At 40.7% G+C, this 25,516-nt stretch overlaps 1 protein-coding gene across 6 annotated transcripts in view; it reads left to right on the forward strand.

The window, feature by feature from the left end:
• The window catches only part of vgll4b (vestigial-like family member 4b), a 37,557-nt gene extending 12,047 nt beyond the window's left edge, over positions 1 to 25,510 (forward strand). For 4 of the 6 annotated variants that reach the window (XM_020606121.1, XM_020606375.1, XM_020606296.1 and 1 more), the window contains 4 exons: positions 9,177 to 9,414; positions 18,380 to 18,644; positions 19,042 to 19,153; positions 19,879 to 25,510. In XM_020606121.1, the coding sequence (XP_020461777.1) occupies positions 9,177 to 9,414; positions 18,380 to 18,644; positions 19,042 to 19,153; positions 19,879 to 20,135 (872 nt within the window). In that variant the 3' untranslated portion in view covers positions 20,136 to 25,510. Of the gene's footprint in view, positions 1 to 3,455; positions 3,883 to 8,143; positions 8,216 to 9,176; positions 9,415 to 18,379; positions 18,645 to 19,041; positions 19,154 to 19,878 lie in introns of those variants that run through there. The other 2 variants (XM_020606210.1, XM_020606539.1) reach the window with 2 other exon arrangements.
• The last annotated feature ends 6 nt before the right edge of the window (positions 25,511 to 25,516 follow it).

The following is a 25,516-nucleotide window of genomic DNA, read 5'->3' on the forward strand; positions in this document are numbered from 1 at the left end:
GCAGGAATGACAAGTAGTTGTGTGAAAGATGGATGAGTGGGTGGGTGCACTGATGGCTCATCAATCTGTTTTAGTTACCGAGGTAAACTGTTACTGAGCAAAATTCAAACCTCGTAACTGTCATTTCCCTAGAAGCAGAACTTACATTACATCTGGCAGGAGGAATGGGCAGTAATTCAGCATTTAAGAAGCTCGTGGGAGGGATCGCGAAACGTTTGACCCAAGTTAACCAATTTAAAGGCAGTGCTACCAAATACGAACTGGGCGTATGCAAACTTCTGACTTCAACTGTATTTTGTAGGGATAGAGATTTTATAGTCGGGCTGAAGAAAACGGTGAAGAGAAAGCTATTAACACGGTCGGCTAACTTATGTGTAACAGCTTGTTTGTATGAGAGAAAGAGGTGGAATGTCACCAACTTGTTGTGTAACCATTAATCCCCTTGGTATACCTATTCAGAATTTATTCAGCATGCCAGGCTAGAACAAAGCCACTGTGTTAGAGAGCTTGTTCGCCTTTATAGGTAAATTCTAAGTCAGGGGTTTGTTGATAATTGCAAGACAAGCTTTGCCAAGACCCCAGTTAAAGTAACTGTTTTGGATTTGCCTTTTGGTCTACTGATTTTTAGATTTTTATCATGTGGTTTTCTTTGTTCTGTCAGTAATGTATACACTGCTGCAATGATAATTACTTTCTTATAAAAGAAATCTCTAACCTCAGTGGGGCTTAAAGGATAAGGGCGGTCATTTTCTATATTTGCCCATGTGCGAGACCTCAGTTGAGACTTGCTACCTCAGACAGTGTAAAAACTTACGGCCATTTGGGGCCTTTGAGGCAACATTTTTATCGTCTGGTGTTTTGTAAAGGACGCATGTGTCACCCAGGGCAGAGGTGTGTTTTACTGATTTGTTTTTGAACAACAACAGAGGTCCATGGCACAGATGAATAAACTAATCTGGGTTGACTGACAAACATTAACCGTGAGTAGAGGCAGTTCGCTGTTGGTTTTAGTCTCTCTATGGAGATTGTAGAAAATGACCAACCTTGTCCTTTAACCTGGTTAAAATAAAGGTTAAATTTGAAATTCTGTAGTCATAGTAATGGGTTAAAATTAATTAATATAACTTATAGGATAATAATTGTAACAGTCATTATAAACACACTTTTTTCTGTAAATAATACTTTTGATTGCTCTGTTCTGTTAAATCATAAATCTGTTGTTTAAAAGCTGCTTCCACCTTCTTGTCTCGGTCTGAAAATGTGTCCATAGTTCAATGTGGCATGGGTTTTTGTGTGTAGATGCATAGTACTACACCTGAACCAGGTGAGCTTTGTGTTTTAGAATAGTGCAGTATTTCCAGAAAAAAAAGCACATGCTGAACTAAGCCTTCAATAGTTTAAAACTAGTGTGAAACTAGAAACAATGGGTGTCCGCTGAGATGAGATCCATGTTCCTTAGTTCTGGGTCGCTGTGAGAGAGGGAGGCCAGCGGGGAGGAAGGAAGAGGCCTCTGTGTATATGTGTGTGCACAAGAAAGAAGGGTGATGTGTTTAGGAGGATGTGTTTGTAAAGCACAGTAGAGTGGGTGTTTGAGTATGTGTATGTGCTGTGTTTGTTTTGTAGTTGTGGCTTGTGTGGGGGATTGAAGTGATGAGAGATGTGGGGTGGGGTGGGGGGGTAACATCTGTTGTGAGTTTGTACATTACTCAAGTTTTGAAGAGTATTAGAAGTTAGAAAAGGCCCTGCATAGTGGCACAGAGGTCGGGCATGACTTTGGGGTTAAATTGGGGCTCAGCAAACAAACGTAGTCTACACTGGTTTTAATCATGACTCCACCTGCTTGAACACATTCTCTTCTCACCAAGTTGGAGTACAAGACTGAAAAAGATATTTTTTTCTTTTGTGACACTGAAATTAAGTTTAAAAAAAAAAAGCTGGCTCATACACAAGTATCGAGTTAGGTCTGACAGCTCATGTATATTTTGTCTGACTCATTTATGATGTGTGTGTGCGTGTGGTTGTATGTAAATGCACAATAAAGCTCAGCCACACCCAGCTGGTTGAGTTTTCAGTTAGACAGCCCCAGGATGTTTTTCTCTACGTTTTCCACACAAACCATATAATGTGCTGACAGTCATACTGACGTTATATTCATCTGTGGTGAAGATACTAATTTCCTCCATCCCTCAGGCCCGCCACTTCTTTTAACTTCTATCCTTTGTGTGTTGACCTTATTTTGCACTTACATATTCCCTGATTGTGTTCAACACACTTTTTATACTGATAAAGCCATTTGCTGCAACTAGTCAATTCATTGATTAAAAGTTAACAGAAAACTATTTTGAAGCAAATATCAGTTACATTTTCTGCTTACACCTTCTTTAATATGAGGAACTAATGCTTTTCTTAGTCAGACATGATAATTAACTAAACATCTTTGGATTTGTTGGTTGGACAAACGACATTTGAAGACACCACCTCTGACTCTGGAAAATCAAAATGGGCATTTTTTGCTATGTTGTGAAAAAAATTATTTTAATTTCCACTTATTTATTTGGAATTTTCCTTTAAATTGTCAACCATTTTTATCAGTCCTTTACTGAGGACAGATCTTCATTAGCCCATCCCAAGCACCAGGGGGCAGAAGTGAACCACTGAGAAAGCGAGGACACTCCACTGGGCCTTGATAACTTTCATATCCATGAAAATCAAGACGGTGAAACTTGTTTTTCCTTTCTTTTATGCAGTAACTACAGGTCATTTACAGGCATTATCTCTGATTGCATATAGAATGCGCTGACTGTAGAATATATGCTTCCAATATACTTTTACCATATCTATATAATGTATCTTTGTCATTTTTTAAAATTAATCCTATGAAACCTCAAAATCCAACCCAGAATCTTTAAATATTTATCTTTCAGTGAGAACTAAGTAGCAAACCTTCATTTTTGAGTGGCTGAAATCTGCACAACTTAAAAAAGAGAGTTACAACCCCATAAAGAGAAGCATAGCATAGATTACTTATTATTTACACTTCTGGACCCTTGTGTTTGTCCCTCCTATTAGTCTGCTTTTAGGTTTGTGCGTCTCTTTTCATTTGCCCCTTTCTTTTTTCATCTCATTGCTTGTGGATCTATAAACAATCACTGCATTATTCCCAGTCTGACTGACCTGAGATAAGGTAACCTTGACCTATTTTTTTATAGCACCTTTACTCTTCACAGTAATCACTTTATAATGATATCCTTAACAAAACTGCAGCAGTGAGACTTTTTATACTGTTTCCTCGTTCGTATCCTTCCTAAACATTTGCACGGGATTACTACAGCTCTCCGGGTCGGTCTGCCTCCCCTCTTCCTGTGCGTTTGGAGAGGCTGATCTTGTGCGTAAAACATCCCTGATATTTGAAGCGCTCAAAGGATTTAGCGAGCATGCCCAGTGCGCCCCTCTCAGCACCAGAGGAAACCACTGGTGCAGCATAGGAGTCATACCAAGCATAGCCTGCGTGTCAGTGCAGTCGACTTACAGCTGGCTGTGAGGAGAGCTGACGCTACTCTTTTTATCCGCTCTTTATCGCCGAAAACATTCACCCGTATTTCCAAACAAGTGTCATAAACTCAGTAGAATAACTAGGGGAATCCGGTTTCTGTTATTTCAGCGTGTTTTATGTTATTAAGGGGGTTAGTAGAGAACTAAGTTGGAGGCTGGGCCTTTAGTTTTTTGACCATCGCTTGAGCGGAGAAGGGAAAAAGCTGGTCGTCTTCTTCTTTTTTTTGTTTATGTAAAAAAGTCGATAAATGCTACTAACGAAAATGGACCTGTTAAACTACCAGTACCTGGACAAAATGAACAACAACATTGGCATCCTCTGCTACGAAGGTAAAGTGAAATGTTTGAGCTGTTTGTTGTTTTTAAAACGTTGCGCCGTGAATTAACGCTATTGGCTGTTCCTTTTCATTGGAGTTGCCTTAACTATTAGTTTCTCCAAGCCAGGGTGTAGGTTTTAGTAACTACATGGTAGTTAACTTGAATTTCCGCGCGACTGAAACTGGTTATAACTTTTCAACCGTTCGAACTTGACATTATTTAACACAATTCATTCAATCAAAGTCTATAGTTGCGCGTTATCTGAACGACTGGAAGTCTGTTTATTAGCCAGTCTTACCATTTTCTGTGTTATTGACAGCTTCTCTAAAGGGAAAGATGTGTGTAATTGTTGAAATCAAAGGCTGAAATAACAGATGTGTGAATTTCACACATCTCCCAGAGCTGTCTCACTCTGTAATGCCAACTCTGTTATTCATATCAACCTTTTGCTTCCCTAACTTTTTTCATTTGGTTAAATGCATTCCTTTAGTTGAATCAGATCGCAGTCCAATATAACAAACAGGAAGTTGCTTTTGAAAATCTGTCTTAATGATAAGAGCTGGGGTTTCTCTTCTGTCTCTGTGGACTCAAGCGGTTTCTATCATTGACAGCCTAGAATTTCATGTTGTGTCAGGAGCTGCCCTATCTGCAAAGTGCTGGCTTTGGAGTAGTGCAACTTCTCTCCACTGTTGGTGCTCACATGTCAGGCATTGTAACGCCATCCGGTCCTTCCTCTCTTGTCCCTAGCTCCCACTGTAGCATACGGAATCCACGCCAGCACTGACAAAACATTTCTTTAACTTTGCAAATAGGTTTGAAGCTGTCCAACTGACATACAGTTGAATTTTTCAGATTTTAACATGAACTGCAGCCAATTCTGACTTTTCAAGTAAGAGATTCTACAAGGGCCTGGTGACGAATGATTAATCTTCATCTGAAGTTGACTTATACAAAAGCTGCAGTAACACAAGGGGAAAGCATTTTTATGATGGACTGATCAACAGACCTCATCTCCTCCACGGTTAGCAGCTTATCTCTGCATGTGATCTAAAATGAACTTGAAGCATTGTGCGACTGAAAATCATTTTGCAGATTTGCAGAGAAGTTTCTAGGCAGATGGTCAAGTATCATTTTAATGGAGCAAAAAGAAGAGTAGCCACCTTTCAACATGATAAATGCAGAGAGGGGTTTCTGTGCTTAGGCTGACTTTACTGAAACTACTAGCGGCAGAAGCACAAGAGGCTTTTATTAGTGGCTGAGCATGTGATTAAAGGCTCTGTCAACAGAGGTATATTTTTGTCTGTTTCTAAATCTTTGGAAAAAAGCGTTGTGTTGCTGTAAGTCATGTTTTGGCAAACTGCAGGTACGGTTCTTGCTTTTAGGCATGCAACTTTTCAAGTTTTTCACAGCAGTTTAAGCCCACATACCATGGTTGTGAAATTTTAGTGAGATTTTTTTTTTTTTAAGCTCACTCTTCTGTGCAGTGATGGTGTAGCAGATAAGACTGCCACTGGTCTGGGAATGAAGCCAGTCAGGAGGGGGGAAGGGGTCTGTGTCACTGCAAAGCTTCATCTTTCTCATCTTTCATCATGTCTGTCTAGCCATCAAAATAGAGCAGCGAATAGAAGGTCTGCTTTTCAGTGGTATTTTTATACTTGTATATCCTCTGGGTGTCTCTTGGACATGATGAATTTAGACACAAGGCTTTATTTCTGTCTCTGGAAGCACATCCCCGCAGGATTAGACTTTTTTTTGTAGGGGGGGTCTTTTAGCTGACAAAGCTAAAATCTGACTATGATGTGCCTCATGATAAGAAAACAAAGAAGAAAAAAAAAACAGGGAAAAGGGCCAATCAGTAAAAATAATGAAAGAAAAGCCCTTCATGTTCAAACATGTTGAGCCAAGAAGGGGCTGGAGGAGCTTTGTGACATTGTGAGTGTGCTGGCTTGTTAATCTGTTCATGCTCATATGTTGTCCTGAGAGCTTCAGTTCTTTTTGGAAGCTTTCACACATCTGTCATGATCATCATTTATTACAATGCAGATGTGACACTTCGCCAGTTATCTGCACTCTCACCCTTAATTACTGTTAGGTGTGTTAATATGTGGCCTATTTTAAAAATGCCTACCTTTTCTATACCTCGTGTTATAGTCAAAACATACACACTACAAAATCCGATGCCTTTCAAAAACCATATTAAAGCCAGGTTCAAAGCTTTGAATAGTTTGCACTACCTGACCACTCAAGTAACCCGAGCTTTGGTAATTTGTTTGAGGATCAGATACTGTAGATCTTTGTAAGGAAGTTAAGTGTTGTGTTTTTGGGCAAAGGTAAGTGTAATACACTGATCTTCATAGTATATTAAGGTTGATAGCAATTCCAGGTATCTTAATTTGGTTTTGGTAACACTGGGCCTCAAGGTTAGTAGCCTATGATTAAGGATAAGTGCCATTCATCCTCAGCTTCTGTTCTTTCCTGTCTGCCTCGACTCTTCTACCTGGGTGCCTTTACTCTTCTCAGTTCAGGGTTTAGAACAATCACATTTCTTTTATGTGTTGTACTCCTGATAAACAATGAGAAACCATTCTGGAAAGTCATGTTAAATGATAACCAACCCTATGCATACATAAGAGATTTCAACTACTTACCAGCAATAGCGAAGTCATATATCGCAGCTGTTCTTGAGGTGCTGGCAGTCAGTGATAATGATGCCAGGGAGCATGGCAGCAAAGGAGGCCTGGAGACAAACCATGCTGTCATAATATTACATTAACATTGCTGTTACAATAACAGATGTTGGAAGTCCATTGATTTGCTCATCAACAACACAAAATTACCCACAGGGACAGCTTGGGAAACAGTTGCTAACTTTAGACTCCAATCTCCTGCCGTACCGCACCAACTGATTGCTCCCATTTAATAACAAATCATTTTGTTTCCCAGTCATATTAAACTGTAATTGTTGGTTTTAGGCAGTCGTGTGATTGATTTGATCTCAGCCTCTGTTGGAGAAAGTGTAAGACAGGTTTGCAGTGCTCCTGTTTGTCCATACGTTCATCTCTCTCTCTCTGGGTCTCCCTTTCTATTTGTGTAAAGCAGTTATCAGTTGTAGCCCTGGCAGTGAGAGCTGCAGGGGAATGCTGACTGCTCCTTTTTGCTGCTGAGCAAGTGAAAATAAATGAGGATGAAAACCTCCTCAAAGCCATGTACTTTTATCAACCCGTCTCCCTGTTTGTCTGTTACCTTGCCCTGCTTTTCTTTTTCTGTCAGAGATCAAAGCAGCTGTAACATCTCATTTAAAAGGTCACGGACAAGAACGTTTATGGAGCTTTTTTAGTGTGTCCTTTTGGATATTTTAAAGCATAAACCGTCTACAAATGTAACAAACAAAAGCACCCCACAAGACTGAGTTCAGGTTACTGAGAAACTCAGTCAAAAATAATTCTTTTGCTGCTTTGCAGAGAGAGACAAGCACATGCAAGGACTCATCTTTTTTTTTTTTAGTATCTGAACAGGAGAAGAGGAAAAGGAGAGGGAAATGGAAATACAGAGAAGTTCACCTCCGTTTGTAATCCAATCTCATCCTGATTCGAAGCTGTTTGAAGTTCTGTCAAGAGAAATAGGCTTTGATCATGTGGACCTAATGAACTGAGAGAGCAAAGAGGGGAAAGGAGAGAACGGAGTTGAGTGGAGCTGGTTTAACAAAGAAATGTTGTGTGCTGGTTATATGCTGAACAAATGGATACATATAAATATGACTAGAAACTGCTGTACTCTAAGTTGGTATTTCCAATACATACAGAATAGGCTGTAGCTGTTTTATGTATATTCTCGTACTTGTCGTCTTTCACTGGTCCCATCTGTCTTTTCATTTGAGGGTAAATTGCTCAGAATTGCATAGAATATTTTGGGCCTTTCTAACATTGTCTTACTGTCCTTCTGCCTATTTTTACTCTTTACTTTGCCTGCTCCTGGTCACATATCATGTTCAGCCATACTTTTACTATAACAGAAACATGAATGCACACATTTTATTATTAAAAGTCCCATCATCATTTCTAAACATTTGTCATCATCTGAACTGAACCTCAAAACCACAGTGAATGTAGAATTTGTTACAGGGCTGAATTAGTTTCAGGCATGTGTACATAGTAACTGGCAGCTGAGCGTGATGCTGCTCAGGTTTGTTGTTGAGCAGCAGCTAGGTCAGCAGTATTTAACTTTATACCCTCAAATATCTTATTTGTTTGCAGGGGAGACAGTGACAGATTCCCCCCGGCTGAGCCCTTCACTCATGAACATCTGATAAGCTGTTATGTGTCCTGGATCCTGATTGGACAGTGTGGTGTGTTACAGTCTCCCTTCCCTTATTGCCACCCCCCTGTCCTGCCAGTACAATGATGTCACCCTTGTTGCCATGGTACACAGTGGGGCAAGCAGGAACATGCCAGCGAGAGAGGAGGAGGAGGAGGAGCTGGGGCAGTGTTTTGGAGGCCATGCTAAAACTGAACATACAGTGTACTGGGAATGTTGGTAGAACGGAGCACACATTTTATTGCATTACAGACCTCTGTGTATGTGTGCATGTGAATATAAAACAATATATTTTAAAATCAGCTTAAACTGGTTTATACTCAGACTCGATGATTTCATGCAGTGCCTAAAATGACATGAAATGAAGCAACCAACTGGCGTTGCATAACAGGGGATTGGTGTTTACTATTAACTTGTTGTTGCTATAGGAGTATGAAGAAAGCTGCAACTGGGAGTTTTAGTTTAGGCTTTATGTTTTGTTTGGGAAAAGTCAGACAGATACAGAGGCCAAAGCAGTGGAAAGTCCCCATGCTTAGACAGAGCCAGTGGTAGTTTTCCTGGTTCTTTTTTGCTCTTACTCCCACTCACTGACGACTCTGTAAGCCTTCTGTGCCAGGACAGGACTCGAGGGAAGGAGAGAAATAGTTCACTTTCACACGCGCGCACACACACACACACACACACACACATATATATATGCAGAACCCATCCACAACTATTTCTTTCAAAACATTCATAACCAGATACTCCTCTGCTTATGCCAGAGGTTTTTGCTTCTCTCACCAAAATGTATAAGTCAACAAAATCCAAAGTTTGAGCTGAAACAGCCTGTATAGTAAATCACAGTCATGAAGGTGTTGTGGTCAGAAGGGGGAATAAAACCGTTGCCTTCTACATGAACATACCATACTTTTCACTGACTGTCTTCATTTACTGTACATTTATGACTAAGCATGCCTTTTGTTTCCTCCCTCCTTGTCCTCCTTCCTAAGGTGAAACAGCTTTGAGAGTGGACCCCAGACTCCAGTCCCTGTCTCTATCCTCATCTTCCTCCTCCTCGTCCTCCTGTTCGTCATCCTCCTCCTCATCTTCTTCCTCCATCTCCAGCCACAGGACAGGTCCTCCTCCCATAAGCCCCACCAAGAGGAAGCTGAGCGGGGACCAGGGTGACAGCGACATGGACGACAACGAGCATGTAGCAAAGATAAACCGAATGTTTGCGGCACAGCTGTGAGTACACACACTGTGACACCCTCACTTGTAGCTGCAGGAGCGAACGGGCACTCGCACACATTATAATAAAATCCATCATGGAGACAGTGATGTAGTTATTTCTAGATACTAATTTCCTAAGGTGCTAGTAAAAAATATGGACCTCTACTTTTCTATATCTGTACCTTTTCCTTTTCTGTTCGTCTTTCTCTCACTCACACACAACCACAAACATGCCACCTTGTGTCTTAGGTGCAACAAATACACACATAATGAACAGTTTTTAAAAGAAGTCACTTTTTTACTTGTGTAAGCAAGTATTTCTGTTGGCCATGTGTTTGCGGGCTCCTCGCTTGGTGAGGTTGTACACAGGCAGGCTTTCTCAGAAGTCTCAGTTTGGACTCCAGGGTGCTGTGCCAGGTTTAGCTGGCTCTACAGTCCTCTCCTTATAGTCACACATCTATGGAAGCTTGGAAACAGGGACTGCACAACAGAAAGATTACTCACATCTCCAGCGTTCCCACATTCCCAGTTCCAGAGATTCCAGAGATTCTGGAACATCGATTGGTGGTGAAGGACTGCTGGGGCTGGAGGCAGTGAACTCAGTCATGGGACTCTGGGACTCTAGCCATTGCTATTTATTGCCGAGACGGTCACTTAAGTGTTAGGTAGAGCTGTGCAGTTTTATATGCTAGCTCTTTAGCAGTATGCCCTGTTGCTGAAAACACAGATAAGATCCAGAATTAATGGTTGGTGTTGTTTTTATGTCACTTAGTTTCATCACAATCGCCCGTTTGTCACCCACATGGATGTGATGTGACACAGTGGAACACAAAAGATGGCACACTAGAAGCCCTGATTAAGAATAGTTACTGGCAGTGTGCAGGGTATGTGTAGCTAAGCATGTACAAACACACAGCTGCATTATCCAGTTATTTCTGTACATCTGCACGTGCACATTTGCACATGTGGAAACAAAATCAACTGAGCAAATAGTTGAAGTGAGCTCACTTACCAGTTTTAGACCTTAATGATAAATCTGAATGGTTGTCAGATTTGAACCCGAGTGGAAATGTCAAAGTGTCCACAGACGTTTCTGGAATTGCTCCTGTAGTATAATCTACACCTTTGTCAGTTACCTGCATGTTCTCCGTCACACCATTTCTTTAAATCTAGTTGAACTAGTGGCACGAGAGAATAAGTCTTTGTACCTTGTGACCCTTTGGGCTTACATAACAAAGAATTAGCTTGTGCATCCTTACATTTGTGCAGAGTCATCTTGTTTTTTGTGTTATTGTGGGAGACTTGCCATTACATTCTCTGATATTTTTCATGCGGCTAACTTGTGCATCCACATGCTCCTACTCATATATCATAAGTTGGACTTTACTTGTAAGTTGGTGTGCCAACATACAATAGGACTTAATGTCATATCAGCTTTCAGTTGGTGTTGCAACTTCGTTCCAAAGCTCTTTAATGCAACCATTTTGTGTGGTTCGAATTAGGTGCTGTAAAAGCAAAGCTGATGCACTTTTTTTTTTTTTAAGTCTTATGTTTAAGGCTTTTTAAACTGCTCACTGAACTGTGAATAGAAGTAACCTGTGATAAACTGTAATCTCTTTATTTAATGTTCATTTTCATTATGACCTTGAAGTCATTTGACTCTTGTTTGAGGTTAATTTCTTCCCAAGAGAAGTTTAATTGCTAGCTGGCTCCCTGCAACTTGAAGCTAAATTCAGGGCTTTCTAGTTCACAAAGCTTCATAAAGCTTTTTTTTTTCATCCAGGAAACCTGTTTTCCTCAAGGCCATCCTAAAAGTGTCTTATTTTTAGTCACTTAATTTGAGGTTTCTCTGAGGGCATTCTTTTCCTGCAAAGCTGTGAGACTTGTTGAAACCTGCAGTCTGTCAGCCTCTGAAAAGTTTCCCTACTTGTTTCCACCACTGTTGTGCGTGTCCGAAGAACAGTGATTATACTGAAGGGGAGAATGATGGGGTGTCGTTACAAAAAAAGGTTAAGCTAAAAACAGTGAGGGAAAAATGCCCTCCTTTACAGTCGACTCCTCTTTATTTAACATGCATGAGCTTTCTGCTTTATTTAACTCCTCTGTCAATTCTAAATACAGTGATTAGGCTTAATTTGAAAATGACAGATTTAATTCTCGGGGAAAAGCTAGACTGACGGTCAGAAAATGAACTCCTGCAACCCTTCACCACATGCGCACACACACACACACTGGGCGTAGATGTCCAGAGATGGTGATCTGACACCATTCTATGCTGCTGGATTTTGCTGGCTGCTTCTGTCTGTGTAGCTTGTTTTCTTTGTCTGGTTTGGTCAATGCTGATTGTTCCTGCATGTTTAGAAGCTTTTGTGTTGCTTCTCTTCTTTTTCCTGCGATGCTTGAATGGACAGTTTTCCTGAGTGTTGACCATATCGCTTGTTCAGACTTATTTTCTGTGAGCGTGGACACCTGACACCTCCGACTCAGGGTGGGGTTACAAAGGTGGAAGCTCAGGTTCCCTTTGTTGTCCAATCACAGGCCAGACTGAGAAAGAAAACGTAACCAACTGATGGGCGGCTTTAAAATGCAAGATAATTCAACTGATTATACTTTTGTCAGCAGCCTGTGTGTTTAAGAATGGGTTTGAGAATATTTTTCTCAGAAGTGTTGTGTTTTAACAATGTCTCTTATTATTGCTTTTGCTGTAAAGTCAATTAAAATCTGTAGGTAACACAGTACAGAAAACATTATGGGATGATAAATTCTACATAAGAAGGTATAATTAAAAATATTGGCAGTTCTGGTGGCAGACTGATATGTGGAGATCTGCATGTGTCACTGTTTGTACTGTGCATGGGTGCTTGTCCATCTGTGATCATCTGTGTGTAGTGAGTGGGCTTCTTGTTAGGCAGCAGGGGCTACTTTCTCATTTTCTGTCGGGAGTAGGAGGAGTCTTGAACAAAGAAGCCTTATCCTGCTCACTGGGGCCTGTGGGCTGGAAGCTTGCTGCTGCCTGCTTGCTTGCCCGCCACTCTGCAGCTGCAGGCCCGCCAGTATAGAAGTGCTCTTGCTCAGCTGTTTTCATTTTGTTGTAAAAATAAGAGCCATTAACAGAATAAGGTTATATGGAGGCTTGCAACTGTGGAATATAACTTGACGATTCAGTGGGCACTGAGTTTGATTTCCTGAGACATAAAGCCGGGGAATTATACAAGTAAAAGTAATTAATAATTAATCATCCGTCATTGCAACTTTTGTGTTTTTTTTCAAAATATTGTGAATAGTATTTTTCTGCAGAAAGTTACGACCACGATGAGTTGCAGTGATGTAAGATTTTCCACAAACAGTGCTTGGTAGTCGGTGCTTCGAGCAAATGTTCTCTTTTCGTGTTCGTGTTCTTGGTCACGCTCCTTAGTCTGCTAATAAGGATGAAGTGCCATTTCTTTTCACTTCGTTAGAGTAGCTGAAGAAATATGGACAACAATTCAGAGAACTGAAATCAAGCTATGCTTTCCACAGTAGTACATACATTACTACATTTTGGCCACATTCATGCCAAAAGCAAAATCCAGTGAAATCAGTTTGTAGCAGTAGGCAGAGTACTGTAGCATACAGAAACTACAGCTGCTTTCTACTGGGAACTTCATCAGTAAGTTGTTCTCATGAAAGTTTCTCCAGAGGCCAAATGGGGAGAAAATAAGAGAGGAAGTGTGTGTGTGTGTGTGTGTGTATGTTGGAGGGGGGCAAGGCTGGTGAAGTCATTGTTACCCTCTTGTTTTACATGGGACTATACTTGTAGTGTGTGAACATGTGAGAAAAGACAAGGAGGGAGACCATGTGGGTGTGTGTGGGGGTTTTTTTCTTAATGTGCGTGTTGTTTTCTTTGCTTTCTTCTTATGGTTGTTCCCATATCCGATCTGTCCCAGCTTTGATAACAAAGGGGTTTCTTCAGTTCTCTTTGTCTGCAGTCACTTAACTGGCAAATATGTGCTTGATTTCTTTCAGTATTTCTGTATGAGTGAAAATCAGAGAGCTGTTTGGAAATGGTGCGAAGGTCTGTCTTACTTGCTTCTGATGAGCATATATAAGACTTAATATTTTCATTGCATGTTGTAGCTACGTTGCTGAGTCTTACTAGATTTATCACTGCAATAGTCTCACATCTGTTGAGGTGTATTTCCTCTGGGTTTTCACTCCTCTATTTTTAAAGGATACAAATATTATTGCTAACATTTGCTCAGTCCCAGTACTACAGCCTGGCCTGAGCAGAGTAAACTGTGTTGAGGTGTTTGTATACTTTATATACATAGCCACCATAAGCCCTGTGGCTCACTTGCTGTGTGTGTATCCATTTTGTGGCTTTCTGCAGACCTCACAGAGCTTGGGCCGGGTTGTTACCTGTGGTTGAGCCTTAATCCTCCTCCTCTGCTTTTTTATTTTTTGTCATCTTCTCCTCTCTGCACCCTGATTCTTCCCAGATGTTTCCTGTATGTGTCTCTCTCTCTCTCTCTCTTCTCAGTTTTTTTTATTTGTTTCTTAAAGGAGTAGGACATGAACCTCTGTCTAACCAAAGATTTGTATTGAGGCTTGCTCTGGAGTATAATTGTGTGAAAAAGGCTAGAAGGATTATAGTTCCTGTATCTTTGCCTAAAAGACACAGGACTTTTCTGTAGAGCTAAACACTTTTGAACGCTAAACCAGATTTTTAAAGTCCTCGGTTCATAAATTTATATTCATTTTAATACGTTTTCAAATTTTACAAGAATACAGGTTTGCAGCATGTTTTTTCCCTCCTTCTTTTAAGTAATTCAAACATGATCACAGCTGTGAGTTTGAACTTGAGGTTAACTTGAAGACAGGTTATTTTGTGAATGGTTACTTAAAAGGCTGTACTTAATGACATATCTGAGTAGTGCAATATTGTTCATGATATCTGACTATATCATTTATGTATCAAGGGTTAGACTCTGGGTTTTAAATTCAGTGAATGCCCACCACTAATGCCAGGCTGCACTTAACCCAGGCTCTAGTAAAACAGATTCATATAGAAATCTTTGTGTGAAGCTGTCCATTCTGATGTTAGTCATATGGTTCCCATACATCAGTCAGCTGGAGAAAAAATGTCAGCAATAGTTTCACTCCTCTCCAATCTTTGAACTTAATATTTCAATCAAAATATAAATGACACAATCTTGTTTTTAGTGTTACAAAATAATTTAAAGATAAATTGTTCAAATTTTTTCTGATGTGTTTGAATGCGGTGATCAAAACAAACAGTTCAACAGTCAGTCTAGTACTGTCATGAACATTTTTCTAAAATAATTTTAGAAAAATGTAGCATATTAGGTAGGCTGTGTCTTCCAGTGTGTTCACATTCTGTGAATGCAACTTGCATATTAAAATCCACCGAGATGGCGACCTAGCTCTGTAAGAGTAGTGGTAAATCTTGCTATGTAAAGTGCCCTGAGATGGTTTTTGTCGTGATTTGGCAATTCGTAGCAACACTGCTATGTTGTTGATTAATATTTAAAACTTATTGGGACACACCAACCAATCAGATGCATTATACTGTACTGTAAAACATTTTCCATTAAGATTACAAATGAATTATCAGAAAATGTTTGACTAAGAGAATCTGACTAGAGTTCACATGTAATTGACAAACAACCTCTAGCTACGAGGTGAAGCATCATCGAAATCGTATGGAAGTAGAAACACTCACTAATCTCTTTTAAACATCAAAAACAGTTCAGTCTTTTTCCTTTGAAATGTCACAGTGCTATGTGTTTTCTCCACGAAACCCCCTTTGGCTAAGGGTTAATGGAAGACGCATTCACTCCCTGCTATATATTGCTTTTGCTGTTAGCATCTGATTGAACAGTTAAGTCTAATTGATTTGACCTGCAAAATATTGGGACTCGCCAATCTTCAGGCATTTCGAACATAATGGGGCCGATGTAAGTGAAAGTTTCAATTTGTGGCCAACTTGTAGAAGAAAGGTTATTTGGCCAGAGCTGGTAAAATCTACTGGGACAATCACTTCAGATGCAGAAAGTAACACTTTTGACTATAAATAAGAACTCTGCAGTCACAGTGCTGAGAATAAGAGCTCGCAAATGTTTTTCCTCACATTTATTAATGAACAAATCTGAGTTTCTTCCTTTTTCTGTCTGTCCCGCCTCAGTGCAAACCTTGGCACTGCTGTGTGCAACTCCATTTTGATGCTTGATTGAAAAGTCATTAGTAACCCAGTGGACATTTATTGTGAAATACGTTTGAGCTGTATCCCCAACCTCTTCCCCTGCCTTTTTTCCACAGTTTCTATTCCTCTTGACTCTTGTTTTCTCCGTTTATCTCCTGGTAACCCTTGTAGGTGCCAAATCTCAGGCTTCTTTACTTTTCAAAGGCTGTCTTCCTCTTTCTCACTCCCACTTTTAACTCTCATCCTCTCTTCTGGCAACCCTCTCTTGTCAGCTTCAGCCCTCGTTATCACCATCACGTCTCATGTGTAGCTCTTGCCGTCCGCCCGTTCCGTCATCTCCGTCTCCCCCCATCTGCACCCCTAACGATAATTGAGAGGTGAGTAAGAGAGACAAATACACAGGCTGGGTTTTGAATGTCTTGATCCCTGGCATAAATGTGGTCCAGGGTTCAGTGGGCAATCAGGCGAAGGGAAGGCGGGGGCAACGGTGGATTTGACTGCAGTGCCATTCATTGGTTGCATTTGCTGATGCCGTTCACTGGCTTCTGCAGTGGCCCCTCTTTTGTCAGGATGTGGGCATGCCTGCTCTTTGGCAGTGATTAAAGCTTGGAACAACTTCCACAGCCCAACTCAAGACCCAGCTGCTGGGAGTGGGTGAGAGAAACAAGAGAGAGTTTTATTATCTGGTTGCCTCTTAGCTAATCGAGGTTTGTTTATATTTGAAGATAAGAGTTACACAGGAGGACTTTGGTTTGTAGAATTTGATTAAAAGTTAGGATTTTCCTGTAACAGTATATTCACTTATGATTACGTGATTTCTGTAGGATTAACTTCACACAGCATTTATCTTTTGCCTATCTGATAAAAGAAGAAACTGAAAATTGATGCCATTATGGAGAAAAGAAACCTTGTTGGTGAGCTGTCGGACAGGGTTTATGTAAGCGCTGCCAAGTCTCTATCCTTTTTAATCCTCAGGAAGTTTGCTGCTGATTGTGAGAGAAAAATACGGTAGAGAAAAAAGAGAGGGGGGTCTCTGCAAATGTAAGCTCTCAACACAAATAAAGGAAACTACCAACCTCACTCTTTCTTATAGTAGAGGTCCGGACCATTCACATGCAGCTCCCCCTCTCTCCACCTCTTCTCAGCTTTTCCTCTGTCCTTCTCTGAATTCTGTGGAGGCCGTTTATTTGTGGGGGATAGTGCTGTGGGCTCCAGATGCTTGACCCTGTAGTCAGGTTGCCTGGTCACATGGATCTACAACTGTTTGCCTGAACTTGTTGTTTTGCATCTAGACAAACTTTAAAGGGCTGCTACTGCTTTTTCACTCATTAGTCTGCTGTGCATTCTCATTCAGACTTTGTCACATGGCTGGGGGAAATGCTTCCATAAGGTATCTGGCGAAGAATATTGAGGGAATTTCGGGTTGTATTATGTCCACCAAAGTGCTGTAATTTTAAATGATTTTTCTCAGCTGAGGCTTTGTCTTGTGTATGTCAGTTAGGGAAGGAGGAAGTTGGTGTAAATGTTTAGATTTGTGAGCATGTGGGAGCATGAAGCTGGGGAGAAAAGAAAGATGGTGAGAGGCACGTACAGTAAATCTTTCTCCCTGTAAATGGGCCTCAATTGTAGGAGGGGAGTGGAGCTGCAGGAAGGGTGTAATACACACACACACACACACACAAACGCATACAGAGAAACACAAAACAGACCACAATTGACACGCTAAGCAAAATTATAACTACCTGTTAATCTGCATGTGTGCACAGTATCAAGCACAACCGTTTCACTGCATATCAAGCATATTAAAGTCATTATCATTAGAGCTGGGAGCTGAAAAAAGAGACTAAAATCTGTGTTTTGTTTAACTGTTGCTGCTTTAGTCCCTTATCCTTATCTCTGCTTTCTCATCGATCAAAATATGAGCTCACTGGTTGGATGGCGGAGGATTTCTTTGAGGTAGGAAGTGATTCTCTTTCATATGGAAAGTGTGTGGCCAGCCTACCTTCTTTCACCTTTAGTATTCAGCTCATGCTTGTGATTGGGAACATTGTGTTGCGTGGAAATCATGTGAAAGAATAAAAAAAAAACAAAAAAACATCAGTGACAACAGTGAGATGCAGCTAGAGACAACTCCTCAGCACACATCTATGCTCCAGAATCACTGCAAGATTTTTTTGGGTTTACATCTGACAGCAGAGTGCAGCTGACTGCAGACTCACTTTAGAGATAAAGGAGATTTGATCATCTGAGGAAACAGACTTAGGTCTTTGAACTTTGCCTACTTTGTCCCTCTGTGCAGAGATAACTCTGGAGTCCCTCCATGTTGGCTAAAGTTAGGAGTGTTCTTTCCCCCTTTTGACACAGAGCCCCATTTACAATTGTCCTTTTGTTTCTCTTCTCTCTCTGAACTTTCCCTGAGCCCTTTTTTTTTTTTACCTCTGTCCTTATTCATCTCTCCACTTTTGTTTCTGTCCTGTTTCTGTATTTCCACTGTTATGTCTTCTCTCATTTCGTTTTCTTTTGAGGTCATCCCTCACACCCAGGGTTGTTAGCCACTTTAATTTTGGATCAAGTGTCATGTTGGTAAAATACAAAAGTTTTAACTCCAGGTAGCACACATTTCTTACTACATTCCTATTTTTCGTAATAACGAGCAATGCACCTTTGTGATTTAACATTTTTGGAAACTAAATATTGATGCTACCCACCCAACCCCCAACAGAATACAACTTAAATTGACGGGCCTCTGTCTCCACCTCTCTCTCCCTCGTTTTTCAGGAAACCTAATGGAGACTATCGTAGCTCTCCCATCTCCAAGGACAGGAGCCGGAGTCCCATTGAACGTGTGGTGGTGCCCAGTGCACTGGGAGTCCACAGCAACCACCTGTACAGCCAGGCCCACCACCACCAGCACCTGGCCAGCTTAGCCAGTATGGACCAGCCACTGGCACTCACCAAAAACAGCACAGTGGAGTCTGCACGTAGCAGCACAGCAGCTATGACCATTGTGCCGCACGCAGTCAGCGCCATGGAACGCCAGCAGGTAACGTGCACATCCTGTTTCCTTAGTCTCAACACATCTTTCACAAATTGTCTAATAAAACTGCAACTCTGGTGATGTGACCAGTCGGCTTTCATCAGCCCTAGTTCCTTGGTTGGTCAAGAGTAGAAAGTTCCCATTTGGTGTGTTAGCCAAAAACATTTTAAAACCCCAGAGGTCACGTAATCATTCTCTCTCACTCGAACCTCAAACCTGCTATTGTACTGTCTTCTTTAATATTTCCCACTTTTTTCTGTTTATACTTATGTTTTTTATTATCTCCTTTTACATCTTTTTTAGGCACATTGTGTTATATTGTTGACCAGAAATCTTGAGAGAAGAGGTTCAGGTTGGTTTTGATGTGCCTTAGTAAGGTTGGTTGTTTGTATTTCTGTTTTAGAACCGTCCTTCAGTGATCACGTGCGCCCCAGCCAGCAACTGCAACCTGTCTCACTGTCCAGTCTCCCACAATGGCTGCTCAAGCCTCACTAACAACTACAGGAGGAACAACAGTGAGTGCACTTGGGTTTAAGCAGCAGTGAAGGGTGAACACAAGCTCTCGGTATTTAATTCTAATCATTAACAAATGACCTATATTGGGCACACTCATTTGAAAATTGGATATCATTTTGGAAACAAACTTATTTCCCAGCGAGAGCTCCAAAAGAGCACATCACCCTCCAGAGAAAACACTGCAGATCATACTCTCCACATTCAGACTGACTTATGTAATTAGGTTAAAAAAAAGCATCCCAGTTTTCTATTGGTGAGTGTCAGTTACTGTTTATAGCATGTCAACTCCTTGATGAAGTGCACTTTATTTACTACCTTCTGTTATCTGTTATCTCTGTACTTGAAGTGACTTGAGGCTTCAGTCAGCACGTCTGTTTTATTAGTCCATTCTGAGACAGTCATGTTTTCTGTGGGTTGACAGATTTACTGTGGCTTTTTTATGATCCCAGTGAAATCCCTATGATCTCATTGAAATTCACAATGAAAGATTTAACTGTGTTTTTATATATATATTAATATATATAAAAAAGGATTGCAATGAAAAACTAAAGTAGACGTTTGAGTCAGTATGTTTCCATTGACCTAGAATGCAAAATACCAATGTTTAAAAAGATGTTTGGCAATACATTGCCCACTAACTGTTACAAGTGAGATTAAGAGATGATTATCATTTCATTACGGGAACTAAAAACTCTCTCTTTCCTTCCTGTCCTGCCTCTTGTAGCCAACACAGCGTGTGACCCTGTGATAGAGGAGCATTTTCGCCGCAGCCTCGGGAAGAACTACAAGGAGCCTGAGCCCACCGTCACCAACTCTGTGTCCATCACAGGCACAGTGGATGACCACTTTGCCAAGGCGCTAGGCGAGACCTGGCTGCAGATCAAAAATAAGGGGAGCCCCTCATCGTCCGGCAGCAGCCCAAATTCCTCCCCTGACAGTCACATGGTCAATCACAACCACTCCCCTTCTGTGGTGTCCTGAAGGTGCAAGGGTTCAATATGGGTGTGTCCATGTCCCTTGCCCTTCCAATCATCCCAGCTTCATCATCCACACCCTTGTCACTCTTGGTCTGTCACCAGCATCCCAGAGGGAGTGCTTGCCTGTTGGTCTGCTATAAACAAGCCCGCTCTCTCTCTATGCACTCATAAAAGATCAATCAAGCAATAACAAAACAGCCATTTTTTCTCCTTCTGTCCGCTGGTGTGCTATTGACAGGCAGTAAACCGGTAATGAGTGATGAAGGTTTGACTGAGGGACTGACTGGAGCATCAAGCTGCTCCTTTTAATCATTCATCATTGCTGCATATCAAGCTTGGAGCTGAGCAAGTGTCTGTAGTTATATGTACATAAAGAGAGAGAGGACAGGCGACATTTTAATTATTAATTTTGTTTGTTTCTTTAACAGTAGATTTGAGTAGCGCTTCTGCATTATAAGATGCCTGACAATTGAAAGAAGGTGAGAGAGAAACACTTTAGGAGACAATAATCACAAACCACCTGACTATGCTACCAAAGAAACCTCAGATGCTGATGTTTATCAATGCCCACCTCAAAATCAACACCACAAAAAATCCACGTTGTGACCACCGCCCTCTGTTTTATCGTTTCTCCTTTTCCCACCTTCCTTGGCACTCCCACTCTCTCAGGTGTATGAGTTCTGGTGATTTTGTTACTGTATGTGTATACTTAAGTGAACGACTTGGTCTGATTTACACTACTCTCCGAGGGTAAATGGCATGTTAATATTGCAATCTGGCACTGCACACACTGGGACTGCAAACTGATCAAATCCAGCTTGCTTGGGATTCTAATGGTTGAAAACGTACCTGGGCATAGTTTCATCCTCACCATGACAGAACAGTACAAGCCTCATTATTATTATGGTATTTACTGAATGCATTTCTGAAAAATGGAAAAACATAAATTGGCTAAAATATGAAAAGTTATATGAATTTGGATACCATTTGTCCCAGTATAAAAACAGTGTCAGTGCATGTTGATTAGTGCAGCTGTTAACTGAAACATGATTGCATGTTCAGAAAAGGTGGGCGAGTTAAAGGTTGCTTATATCGCCACCTCACGTCTGACTATCTAAAACAAAGCCATACCCTGTTTGTTCATCACGTGGCTGTGCCTGTGTAACATGTTAACTCAACGGTTCCCTCCCCACCAGCACTTAACTACGGAGTGTCAATCTGCATCAAGTGCAGAGAGCTCTCCATATTAATGGAAGGGGTATGAACAGTCAGGTCAATTGGCCACTCTTCAACATCCATTATCATGGATACAGATGGAAACATTAGTCACCCAGCTGCTACCCAGAACAAGGGTACAAGTCTGGCGAATTAAGGACAGACTTAGGTTTCACCTTCCTGTTAAAGAACAAGTTCAATGTATTAAGTGCAGCAACATCTGCAGTACAGAATATCCTGGGAGCAATAGAGAACCTAAAATCCCTCCACTTCCAAACTGGAGTGGAAAGTATGAGGTGGTAGTGGCCAGAATAAGTTTCTTCATCCACTTTTTTTCACCATGCAAATGTGCATTCTATTGACATTATGAAGATAAATGATATAACTTGATACACAGTAAATCATCGGCTTTTAAAGTCCACAGGGATAGTAAATGCATCATACCTCCCAGCCCAACATATTGGTTTCACTTGTAGGTTGCGAGACCAACGCTCAGTACAAATTTGTTAACTGCAGTGTTGAACGGTATTGGCATGGATAAATATTTTGCTGCCCCATTGAAGCCAAACAAGAATACTTCTCATGTTTAAAGGCACAGTCGGGTTCATTAGGCTGATCACTTCAGCTGGTGTTGATGACCATTCTAGTTATTATGAGGGGAGAGTAGGACTGAAAGCACTTGTACAGCCTGTAGGCTGTGTAAGGTTGGGCTTTGCTGAACAATGTGCTTTGATGTGTTTCACAGGCTTAACTGCTGACAGTGATGAGGCGATAGATGACACTTTGTGGTTGAAAGAAAAAAAAAAAAGTCTGGTTCCTCAACCGGGGGAGAGAAGATTATTCAGATCTCTTCAAACACTCCTTTGTTTTTTGTTAACTCTTTGAACATGGGGGTTGTAATTATATTTGGTTTACACCCTGCTAATCCCTCCATCACCCTACACACTGTGGTTTGGTAGATTTCTATGAAGTTTGAAGGGTAAACTAATGCTTTTACAGATGCATGTTTTTTTTTTTTTTTTTTTGGTTTTAATAGCTGGTATCTATTAGTGTTTTTAAGCATTTCAATCTTAACTAATAACCTTTTCATTCGGACGTTGTTACTTCTTTTGTTGTCAGTAACAGACATAGACACTATACACTCACTGCTGGGTCAGTTGTACTCCATATTATTGTTATTGTTGTTATTACAATTTTGTATTTCTTGTTTTCCATTAATATCAGCATGGTAACAAACCTCTATAGTGGAACAGCCTCCGGACAGGCTGCGTTTAATGATGAGAGTTCCCCAAAACCATTTCGGCACGACAGTCGATTAGCTTTTCGCTCCTGCAGAGCAGTGATCGTTGTAGTGTTGAATTGGCTTTGGGATACCCAGCCCATAAAGGTTTTCGTAAGATGTTGATCCATCGGTGGTACAGGATGCTACGACCTTCTGTGTAACGAGCTGAGACGCCAAATTGGCACAAATTAGTCTGCAGGACCTTTCCACAAAAGCATCATGCAAGTCTTTTTGGCTGTTGTCTTTAAATCATGACCTTACATGCACTCTTGCTGTAGTCTCAGAAGGTCTAGATCGAAGCCAAGGTAGCAGGCAAGGATGCTTTTGGGAAACAGTACTGTTTATGATAAGAGCTAGTGGTGATGGCTCTCAAACATCTTGTTGACTAAAGTGTTTAAAGAACTTTTGTGTTACTAAAGAACAAATACTACACCAATAGAATTGGACAACATCAAGAGATGATAAACAAAAAGGGTTATCTGAATTTATCTCAGCCCTTAGCAGTTGACTTTTTTGTGTCCTGACTTGGTGTCCAGCCTTTTTTTATTTCAGTGCATTCTTTTCTGAACAAAATTTTATTGATGCTGCAAGCAAGCTAGACTGCTGCAGTTGGAGGAAATGAAATTTATTCTGTAAAAGAGCCTGCGCCAAGGTGGCATACATTCCTCCGCTAGGGAACTTGATACAGGCCTTGTACACACTCAGTATCTCCAGATCAACAGACAGAGCTAATAACTAGCCAGAGCCACTTGTCCCAGAGTTGCCTGCCAACAGCATTTCTTGTTCCACTTCATTTCTTTTGGTCAAAAATCCACATTGTACAGTATGACAAAGGAACAACCAGTGCTGTTAAAAAACTGAATGTAGAACTTCAGAGAACTCCTGTAGGGCTTTGGAACCAACAGAGAACCAGTTCAGTTTGGGCACCACAGAACAAAACACCCTGAAGGGAACCAATGAGAGCTAAGAGAACCAAAAACAAATCAGATAGCGTTTCTTCAGATGACCAGGCAACAAACATCTCCCTTTTGCTACTTCTTCTTCTTGATTTGTTTGGCATTAGGCAAACAAACTTACAGGTGTGTGTCCATTTTGTTTTTTTCTTTCCTTTGGAGGTTTAATAAACCTGATGCTGATAGCGTCACCATACCAGTTCAGATTGGCCAGGTATCTGGGTCCTGCTGGGAACCTTAATCCTGGGTTCCAAACCAACCTATTTTTGGTCAAAATGCTCATTACTTACTTTGTGAATAAGAACTTAACCGGTTCTTTGTTGGTCTAAAAGCCCACTCAGAGAACTGAACCTAAGAGTTCAGTGTCATTCTGTAGTAAAATAATAATTTGTCTCTCTCAGTTTATGGATAACAAGGTTCATATTTGTTTGGGTCATTTTTATCAAACCACGATGACTACATCCATTACCGGACATCAAATGGAACGCTTTCTTACTGTTCTAGAATGTTCCACACATTCCATCCCCAGCTATCAGAACTGGCAGTTGTGAACCGGAATTGAGGCTAAAAAGATCTAGAATCTTCCATTGCCTAAAATGTTGAATCATAACCCAATGACACATACTGTGTCTATTCTCTGATATAAATGTGTTTTCTGTGACAGGTTCAGAGTGGTTTGGATGGAGATTATTGGTGGTTTGGCTGATTTGTGGGGAGGGGGTAGTTTCAGGAGCTGAGCTTCTGTAAGCAGTCTGTGAGCCAGGAGACTTTTCAACTGCCACTGAAAATCTTTTCACAGTGAGGCCTCCTCCTCTCAGATTAAGTTGACTCTGATTAAGAGTTGATGTAGTTGGCAACATACCAGAAAACATGAGGGAAAGTGCTAGGTGTCAAAAGGATTTTTAAAAATCTTTTCTCATTATCATTTCACTATCACCCTGTAGGTAGGAGGCTCGCTTTCAGCTTTGGCACACAGTCCCTACAGACTGTAGGAAAATCATTTAATTAAAAGGATACTTTTTTTTAATAATAGGTAACTTTAAGACCATCATTACGCTGTGCGTAACGAATGTACAGAGGGGAAAAAAATCGTAGCTATTTTTTTGAGGATCAGTTAATTTGTTAATGATATGTAGCTATTTAATTGTTTTTCCCTGTCCTTATATTGTAATCATTGCATTCTCTTTTTTCGTGAAAAAAAAAAGTTGATCTTTTTTGTTTATAGTTTGTCTTGTTAGAGTAAAAGTTCAAGTGCAGGAGCACAGTATAAATCCACAATCAGCCACTGGTGTGTCAGTGACAATCGCTACTTCCACAGGGCCCCAGTGTTGTGCCATTGGGGTCGACATTTGATCATGTGACTTCTGAGCCATCTAAACAAACGTTTTATCCTTTCTACGGGCTCTTGAGCAGGTAACGCGTTTTGCATTGATGGAACATCGTAATTTTGCCTCTAGCCCATTGCATCTAATCAGCCATTTCCATTTAACTATAAAAATCACCATTAGTCATGGGCTATCAGGCAGGTAGGTTTTGCACCACTGCATGTAAGCAATTTAAAATACGGAATTTCAAAACTTTTTGATGGCTGGTTTTATAGATGGGAAATGAACTACAAATAAAACAGTCATTTTCTCCTATTGGTTTGACTTGTCTGAACACTGATATCATAACATTACAACTGAATAGATGAAAATCTGACGGCATTTCTGTAAATATTTAGTGCTCGAGTTCATCTGCTTTGTTGCCTGTCAGGCTGAGAAGTTGGATCTAATGTCACAGTTTCCATCTGTGAAGGCAATTTAGCATCTGTAAACATGAAAATGATGCAAGTAAATCAAAGAGGAGTTGGTCTTTACTCTGACTGTGCCACAGTTTCCAGGTCTTTTTGAAGTGGAAGTAGCATGTACTTAGTGGTAGTAATACTCTGAACTG

This window comes from Monopterus albus, unplaced genomic scaffold, assembly GCF_001952655.1.
Source record: "Monopterus albus unplaced genomic scaffold, M_albus_1.0 scaffold1.1, whole genome shotgun sequence".
NCBI lineage: Eukaryota > Metazoa > Chordata > Actinopteri > Synbranchiformes > Synbranchidae > Monopterus > Monopterus albus.